General features: G+C 51.7%; 5 protein-coding genes across 5 annotated transcripts; all 5 read left to right on the forward strand.

Moving 5' to 3' along the window:
* Positions 1–465: 465 nt before the first annotated feature.
* Positions 466–651, forward strand: CC1G_15179 (hypothetical protein; the record flags this gene model as incomplete). Its single annotated transcript, XM_002910494.1, has 1 exon — positions 466–651. One exon carries the CDS (start codon positions 466–468, stop codon positions 649–651), a length of 186 nt encoding a protein of 61 aa, XP_002910540.1.
* A 423-nt stretch (positions 652–1,074) lies between these two features.
* Positions 1,075–1,636, forward strand: CC1G_07702 (hypothetical protein). Its single transcript, XM_001832263.2, has 3 exons — positions 1,075–1,189; positions 1,247–1,430; positions 1,485–1,636. The coding sequence occupies exons 1-3, from the start codon at positions 1,121–1,123 to the stop codon at positions 1,538–1,540; spliced, it is 309 nt and encodes a 102-aa protein (XP_001832315.1). The 5' UTR covers positions 1,075–1,120; the 3' UTR covers positions 1,541–1,636.
* A 315-nt stretch (positions 1,637–1,951) lies between these two features.
* Positions 1,952–4,123, forward strand: CC1G_07703 (aldehyde dehydrogenase; the record flags this gene model as incomplete). Its single annotated transcript, XM_001832264.1, has 11 exons — positions 1,952–1,993; positions 2,101–2,264; positions 2,323–2,515; positions 2,572–2,721; positions 2,789–2,813; positions 2,866–3,115; positions 3,172–3,381; positions 3,441–3,515; positions 3,572–3,687; positions 3,745–3,783; positions 3,840–4,123. 11 exons carry the CDS (start codon positions 1,952–1,954, stop codon positions 4,121–4,123), a joined length of 1,548 nt encoding a protein of 515 aa, XP_001832316.1.
* A 635-nt stretch (positions 4,124–4,758) lies between these two features.
* Positions 4,759–6,628, forward strand: CC1G_07704 (hypothetical protein; the record flags this gene model as incomplete). The annotated part of the gene is made up of 8 exons (XM_001832265.2): positions 4,759–5,080; positions 5,136–5,189; positions 5,246–5,265; positions 5,322–5,604; positions 5,662–5,876; positions 5,936–6,076; positions 6,139–6,407; positions 6,466–6,628. 8 exons carry the CDS (start codon positions 4,759–4,761, stop codon positions 6,626–6,628), a joined length of 1,467 nt encoding a protein of 488 aa, XP_001832317.2.
* Positions 6,629–7,262: 634 nt separating this feature from the next.
* Positions 7,263–7,418, forward strand: CC1G_15180 (hypothetical protein; the record flags this gene model as incomplete). The annotated part of the gene is made up of 1 exon (XM_002910495.1): positions 7,263–7,418. The coding sequence occupies one exon, from the start codon at positions 7,263–7,265 to the stop codon at positions 7,416–7,418; it is 156 nt and encodes a 51-aa protein (XP_002910541.1).
* Positions 7,419–8,753: the final 1,335 nt, after the last annotated feature.

The raw sequence follows: 8,753 nt of genomic DNA on the forward strand, positions 1-8,753 counted from the left end.
GCAACACGAGTCCAAAGACGAGACCTCACAGGCTACTCAACCTAGTAAAAAAGGGCCTGACGATGAAAAGCCACCATCGCATTCAGACTTGAAAACTAGATGGACATGATGCGGGTGCTGCTGGTACTTAGATAGGTGAGTGCTTAAGGGGTATTTCTAGTATCCGTGAACTCATGCACTGTCGTAGACGGGAAGGACTTATGGTCGCAGCATATTACATCAAGCATACCAGGTCATTCTTTGTAGTCATGGTAAAGTTTGGCCAACTCCCGCATTACGAAGGCAAGCCAGTGGCGGCCACGAAATGCGAGATGAATAGTGGTTAGGGGGTAATCCGACTCGGGCTTCTGTCCTCGCCCCTTTCTTGGAGGAAGCCTAGCTATCTAGAGTAGCCAATCGTCAAGTGGTATTAAAAGATTATCATGATTCCAATAAGTTCGCTCGACCCAGGAAAAGCCTGAAACCATGGATGCTACAGGACTGCCTCAGCGCGGATCGAACGGCAATCGTAAGCTCCGCTCCAAGAGTGTGGTGCCAAGCCTAACAATAGGCGCGCATGACGCCATCTCCTCCGATGAGTCTGACTCCACACCGACAGGAGTGAAAGGTCAAGGACTGGGCAGGAGATTGGCCAAGCGCCTCGTAATTTAGGAACAATGCAAGGACTGTGAGCTAATGACCATCTCAGTGACGTCCAGCTTCTGTCGGGCCTGTGACTGCAGCTTTAGGTTGCCGAGACAGAGAAAGACCGTGAAGTCCAGCCGCTCAGCCTTGTGACTGCGTCCCCAAGAAGTCTCCATCTAAGCCCCTCTAGCCCACACCCTCGCCTGGTGTAATGTATGATGCATGTACTCCAGCGCTATGACGAATGGTATCTCTGAATCCACTACTACTCGGAAGGTCCGGCACTCCTTTGTGGAGGTATAACGTCAATGGCTTCCTTTTGAGGCTTGAACTTCGCAGCGCGCAGTACGACGGAAGAATTCACAAGTGCGAAGCCGTAGGCTTGTCAACGGGTGAAGAAAGTATATAAGGGCAGCATGGCAATCGCTGCAAAGGCCCATCAACAAGTCACTCAACCACATAATCAAACCCAACCCTCCACTCTAAATCAACCAATATGACATCCAACGGCCCAAGCAAGACCTCTGGTCAATACCACTCCACCAAGGGCAGTGCTAAGGAGACGGTATGTCATTCGGCGATATTGGAAGGGGGGATTGTCCTTACCCAGTCCTATTATTAGCTCGGAAACGTCTTTGGCTCTACCAACATGCAGCAGAAGGGCAAGAGCGAGCACGCTGCTGGTGAAGCCGAGTACAACGCTGCTCGTGCCCATGGGTACGCTGAGGGAACGCAAGACCGTGTCCTCGGAAAGAAGGACCAGGTCGTCGGTTCTGCTACCGGTGACAGGAGCCAGCAGGCCCATGGTGTGTTCAAGACCTTACATTGCACTCCAGTAAAGCCTCCTAACCAGATTTAAGGTGATATCCGTCACGGCAAGGGCGAAACTCAGCAAGATATCAACAGGAAGCTGTAATTGAACCCAATCCTTTCGGTTCCGTTGTAGCATAACCTTCAATAGGCCCTGTATTACTACTTGTATCACTATAATCATGACAACCTTCGTCATTCATCTTGCATGATCTTGACCGGTGCCCACGCAGTCAGTTGTGCTCTTCCAGTATTTCTTAGGAGGGATACTTCTTTGGGCGATGTAAGCGCTCAGGTGTCGTGCTCTCCGGTCCCCGTGGACTCGATGCCTGCGGATAGGAGGCAACATTTCCTAATGCAGACAGGCACCCGTTGGTTGTTTGCGCACGGCCGCCGATCAAACGTACGCATGCGGGATTTGTCTCTGTCGCCTGACCCACAGCCAAAATGCAAGGTGGAATTCACAAGCTCAGTGTGATACTCTTGACCTCGAACCACCATCAACAACGCGACCAGAATGCCCGAACTCGTCTATACCTCCCTGGAAGATATCGAGAAGGTGCGTGTAGCTTCAAAATCTTCAAGGCGCTCAAGGTTGCTTGGAGAGCACCTACCACCGGCTATTTGCATTCCGTAGTTTATCATCCTAACTGACTCTTTTGATAGATTCACGAAGAGTTGCGGGCAGGCTTTCGTTCAGGAAAACTCAACTCCATCGAATACCGCAAATACCAGCTCCTCCAAATCGGTTACTTGGTCCAGGAAAACTTTGAAGCCTTCGAGAATGCTCTCAAGGCAGACTTGGGACGCCCAGTACTGGAAAGTCGATTGTGCGTCATACTCCTGCACTTTGGTGACTGGCCAGACCACCTAAACCAACTATTTCAGCGTTGAGATCAACACCTGTATTGGCGACGCTCTGAAGGCCTACAAGAATGTCGAGAAGTGGGCGAAACCCGAATACCCTGCTTTCAATATCAACTTCTTCGCCATGAAGCCCACCATCAACAAGGTTCCAAAGGGGACTGTTCTTATCATTGCACCTTTCAACTATCCGCTTTGGTTGACTATCGGACCTTTGGTCAGTGCTGTTTCAAATCCCGTCCAGTAGCACCGCTAACAGCGACATTTAATTAGGTTGGTGCGATTGCCGCCGGCAACACCGTGCTGCTTAAGCCCTCCGAGTCGACACCCGCCGTCAGCTCCCTGTTAGCAGAACTTGTACCCAAGTACCTGGACTCTGATTTGGTTAGAGTGGTCAATGGCGCTGTTGCGGAGACCAGCAAGGTATGTCGAGACATCTTCCTTTCTGAAGTGGCCCACATGTTCTCATCCTCAACGAACCCTCGGTCAGATTCTCGAACTGCAATGGGACCACAGTAAGCAACTCGTCTTCGTCTCCGCCGGTCGCCGTCCTAACACATATTGCAGTCCTTTACACCGGCTCAGGACGTGTTGGAAAGATCGTCGCGACAGCAGCTGCCAAGCACCTGACACCAGTTTCGCTCGAACTCGGAGGAAAATCCCCCGTCATTGTGGACCCCACTTGTGACCTTCAAACAGCCACAAGGCGAATCCTGTGGGGAAAATGTACGAATGCTGGCCAGACCTGCGTCGCACCGGACTACATCCTCGTACCACGGTCTTTCCAGAACACCTTCATCGAGGCGCTCACCAAGACGTAGGTTTCTCATTAGTCGAACCGAGTTTCTATCTTCTTCTGACTTGGCTAAACAGCTACAACGAATTCTTCCCTTCTGATGCCAAACCCTCCGACCCAGACAACTTTGCAAGGATGATTACTCCTCAGGCTTTCAATCGTGTGAAGGGGTTGCTCGACGCTACGAAAGGCACTGTCGTTCTCGGTGGTGAAACCGATGCTGCCACCAAGTTCATCGCGCCTACCATCGTGAAGGATGTGCTCCCCGACGATTCATTGATGTCTGAGTAAGTCGAGCACCGTCCTTTCCCTCGTCTATCCACCTCTTAACTTGTGTTCTTTCCAGTGAGATCTTTGGCCCCATTCTCCCAATCGTTGCAGTCGAGGACATCGATGAAGCCATCCGTTTCGTGAACTCTCGGTTAGCATCCGTCCTGATTCCCGTCCAACCCTCTTGCTAACCTGGAAGACTCGCAGAGACCATCCATTGGCACTCTACGTATTCACGCAAGACCAAGCTGTTAAAGACCGAGTCTTCCGCAACACCCAGAGTGGTGCATATTCAGTCAACGAAGTAGTTATCCACACTGGTGGTACGTATTTTTCTCGAATGTTGGTCGACCCTTTCTTACCACTTCCCAACCCATTAGTGGACGGCTTACCCTTCGGCGGAACTGGTCCTAGTGGCTGTAAGCGTCCTTTTCATCCTCGGTCTGACAACTGATACTAAATGCAATACTTCTAGATGGCGAGCATACTGGCAAATTCTCGTTCGATATGTTCACCCATTTGCGCAGCTCCATCGACTCTCCCAGCTGGGTCGACGCTATCCTCAAGTTCCGCTATCCCCCCTACACCGCCAAGAAGTTGAAGGCCACTGAAAACTTCAAAGTGAAACTGCCAGCCAAACCCAAGGGTCCTCCCAGCGTGTCTTCTTCTGGCTCGCGGTTGAATAAATGGTTCGTTCTTGCGTTGGCGGTGGCGGTGGCAGCTGGGTTGACGAAGCGTGCCAGAGCTTTGATTGCGTAGAGGATGGTTGACAATGTCCTGGTTTTCAGAAACAGGGGAGTACTATTGATTTCGATGTATTTTATTCGCTTTTGTACTGCCTGTAATGTATGAGCTCACTTTGGTCGCGACTCTGTCCTCCCCCCTTTTGACTTGAAATCGAGCGCGTCACTCTCAGGACCTAACGCTCTACACATGGAATTCAGAGTTGGTTGAAGTTTAACGTTCAGTGTCTACTGCCACGAGCTCCCAGTCAAGTGCTTTGGCGCCCGATGTCCATGGCACCCTGCAGTTGAGACCATTGATCCGAATCAATCGCCCCGAGCCAGGCAAAACGTCCGCTACAGTGATTGATTCGAAAATGGATCCCGTCGACATTCGCTGTCGCGTTCTGCTCTGTCTCTCGTGGCGCATCGTCGCAACGGCTTCACAGGAGCGTCTCTCTTGAAGCTTTGGGCTCTGCTACTGGAGCCAAGAACCGCTCAACAAGCGCCCTCGATTGGCCGCCCAAACGCGAATTCGAAGCGGCAACGAGGCAATCTTACTCAACAGTCTTCGACTTCGCGAAGGCCTCATTTGCATTGAATCAGCCGTTTCGTGCACAGGCGGTCGTTCATTGCTCTACCACGAACTGAAGACCTGACCAGTGACTTGCGATGCCCCCAGGAGTATGGACGTCAGTGCCGACCAGCGACCCTGAAGAGAATTTCATCGGCCAGCACCGACGCAATGATTCAGAGTCACTGCGTCGTTCCGGAGCGAGGTGGTGGACCAGTAAGCGGTTCTTGCTCAAGGTCACTGTTGGAACGGTGTGTTTCCTGGCGCTACTCCGTGTTCTGACACGGGATTCGGGCAGCCAGAGCCTCGGACCTGTGGATGAGTCGGCCCTTAGCGGAAACACGACACAGGCGCAGGAGGAGAAGTCTGCATGGGATTCGTCGTTTGTCCTGAATGGTGCCCCTACCATGAAGTTTCGAGGTGCGCTGCAGTTACTCTTATTACCCCTGCTTATGGTTGTTAACCGGTCTTCTAGATAATCTTTTACCAAACAAGAAGTATATCACAACATTTTTATCGGCTGGTTGGAGTGAGTGACCAGGACGTTTGCAATGTTTCCACCGTGTACTGACTGCCCTCCTCTAGCTAATGATGTTATGACCTATGTTCGCTTTCTCCTCGTCCACAAACCTTGGTACTCGACTGAAGCTCCCATCCACAGATTAACCTAATCTATCTCGCAATACTCACCGAACGGATACCCATCATTGCAACCTTTATACCCTCTCACATCGGAGAAGAAGTACCCCCTATCCCATTTTCGGATGTTTTCGACATCCCCAGGCTGCGAAAGGAGCTGAAGATGCCTATCGTGGAGTGGAACGAGGTGAAAGCAAATACGAGTCAGGAATTTGACGAGGTGGGGTGCTGGAATACTTGGGAGGCGGCGGCTCCTTGGGAAGGGAAACCGAGGTTTAGCAGGCAGCCAGAGATGTTGGGACTTGGTAAGCCAAGACACCTTCTCTTGGTATGGATTGAGCTCCTGACCACCGGTTGACTAGATATCTCGTATACCAAAGCACCAAGTTGGATCAAACTCGTCCCTCAAGAGCGAGAGCTGTTCCTGTCATTCTGGGCGCTGGCGGCGCTCGCATTTCCGGACATGAAGAAGGAATATGCTGTAGAGCCTGCAGAATCGCCGCGGTTCCACTTGAAGCTCCCTCCTGATGACCAGCTCCTGTGTTATGACTACCTGTATTTCGTTAGTGCTCATCTGGTACGTCTCTCTCCTGTGAGACATCTCTGTTACCTGACTGTTGGGCAATTGCTGTACAGCCATTTGAATATGACTACGACTTCAGCCCTGCCTGGCGCTTTGTTGGACAGCACCTTCATTGGACCCCTCATGTTGACGGACTTGCAGACCAATATGTACGAAGAACACTGGGAATCGCGGATGGAGAGAAGACACCGACAGTACGCCTCTTGCACCTTCTATCTTCTGCATCATTTGACATAAATTCCTTCGCATCCCTTAGTGGATAGCCGTTCACCTCCGCCACGGCGACTTTGCTCGTATCTGCGAAAACGACCACAAGACTCCCTTATCAGAGTGCTTTGCACCCCTACCTGTCGTGGCAAGACGGGTGGACGAAGTCAAAGAAGAACTTCTGCAGCGAAAGGGGATCTCCGTGGAGCACGTCATCATGTTGAGCGACGAAACTGACCCAGAGTGGTGGGAGGACGTTAAGAAGCTTGGATGGTACAGCGTTGATCATTCTGAGACGGTGCAGCTGTACGGGCCCTGGTGAGTGCCTTCTGGTCTTGGAATGGAAAGTGGTCTCGACAGCTGATACTTCTAATAGGTACCCTGTGCTTATTGATGCTGCCATTCAGTCGGGCGGGATGGGGTTCGTGGGGACAACGGGCTCGACGATGTCGGTGCTTGCGCGAAGACGGGTGGAGAGTTGGCGTGATGGCGCTACGAGGATGGTGAGATGGGGAAGACCTGGAGCTGATGATCATTAGTTGGGAATTATATGTGTATCCATATATATTTTGCTTATTATTTGGGTTTTGATTGCTTTTTATCGGCTTCGGTTTGGGTGACATGCCTTCACTGTGACCCTTGCTAGCATTTTTTTTATTCCATCATCGTGATCAGGACATTGATAATATCTGTGTACACTACTACGAGTTTCGTTTGAATAACATCTCTGCTTATGGTCACACTTGTCGACCTCGTTATTGTCGAAACCCAGGTCGTTGCAGACTATCCGGATCGTGGGTCAATAGAGGGCTATGCGGTCCGGGAGGTTCCGGGGTTTGCGTTCCGAAAAAGGAATTCGTGGGCGCTTGAACAGGCGCTGAGCAACGGGATCGCCGCGAGTCCAATGACAGGCCTCAGGCCGCCCTCAGATGCCCCCTGGCATGGCACTGCGCACGCCTCGAGATATGTGAATGGGTCAGACTCTTTCCCCTCCGCAAATGGTGGCTTGATGTCGAGAGAACGTGTGGCTTCTCGAGGGACCCCACGTTAACGAAATTACATGCACGGGAGAAGGGTTAGCCAACGTTTATTGTCAGCCGTCGCTGAATTGAGCAACAACGGTGCATGTTGTTTTTAATTGCGGATTGGCATCTTGAGACAGGCGATTGAATCATGTCGGGCAGTGGAGCCGGGACCGCTGGAAGACTGGACAAGCCGCGCGAGGGTGGCACCGCCTGGAGCCTTCAGCCGCGGGACGAAGCCGCCGAAGGTGATAAAAGAATACAATACTCTGTGGACAGAGTCAAGAGGAAGCGAAAGCCCGTGTAATGTCCGAGAGGCCCATGTCCGAAGAGATCGACGGGGGGCTTCTGGACTGAGCTCTGCGGCTGGTTTCAGACCGGGGACTGGCGTTTTGCATCCGATTCTGTTTTGAAACTCCTTCCTTCTTGTTTATTATTACATCCCGCGGAATGGGTACCTCGATCTCGAGGACTCGACCACTTCGATATCGTAAGCTTGCACGAGGAATGCCTACTGGTCACAAAGCTCCACAATTCACCCGATGATTCCCAAACGCAGAGGTCAGGGCACCAAACGTCAGAGGAACGGCTCGTGACTGGAGAAACCAGGTCGATGGGAGTAGTCAGAGGCCCTGACATAGTTCGAAGGGAGAGGCAGACAATTTTAAACAAGTGCTTGGCTTCGACGATGTCATCATCGGTACCCTCGATTCTTTTGACCTCTCTCGAGTCGTAGAGGAAGTAACTCTATGTGGATCACGAGACCCTTGAAGTTTGTGAGGAACGGGATGTGATTGTTCTCAAGTGACATCCTCCCTCGAGTGACTCGATGATCGTGAATTGATGTGATATGCATGATGGATGGAGATTCGCGGCTGGGGGCGGGGGATAAGAGAGTGGTTTTGGAGGTGAGAAGAGGAAGGACCGTGTTTGTTGTCATTGGTGGAGCAGCGAATAGGCCTCATCATATTTCTGGTTTACAAAGTGTGGGAAGCGAATAAAGTTGTGTGAAACGAGGTTTCGAAGCAGGGTGAAAGGTGGGGGAACGAGATAAATTGGTGTGTAACGGTTTTCTTTCCGCGTGGCCGCTTTCGTCACGGTGGACGGCTTGAAGGTGGGTTACTCATGCCGGAGGAGGACAAAAGGATGTCGCGGGACCACGTTTTAGAGTGCGGTAGACGGACGATGACGGTGGACATTCAATTTTTGCGCATCTGCTATCCTGATTCATATTGATGATACAGAGAGAGTGGATGGAGCCTGGAGGTCGCGTGTGTAGCGGAGAATGTCAACGTCCGCCTGTTCCTGTAATCCGAACAAAGCGCTGTTTTGTGAGAGAGGTTTGAACGGGGGGAAGTCTGAAGTAAGTTTGAGCGGGCCAAGTGGGCAAAGGGTAGGTCGAAAATAGCAAGGCGGCGGATACATCGTGGTTGGATACCCCCCTCTTGTAAATGCCGACGATCTTCAGATGACCAGGCTTGAGGTTGAGCGGGCGACATGGTCGGACGATCTCGAGGAAATGGGGGGACGGCAAGGCAGTGACGTCATAGTCGCCAAGAAGGGGAACCCCTGGTAAACGAATCTCGAATCGCCGAAGCGAAGCGAGGTCTGTGGTCAGGCTACGCACAGCAGACTGGGCTGG

Source organism: Coprinopsis cinerea, assembly GCF_000182895.1.
Source record: "Coprinopsis cinerea okayama7#130 chromosome 9 map unlocalized cont3.9, whole genome shotgun sequence".
NCBI lineage: Eukaryota > Fungi > Basidiomycota > Agaricomycetes > Agaricales > Psathyrellaceae > Coprinopsis > Coprinopsis cinerea.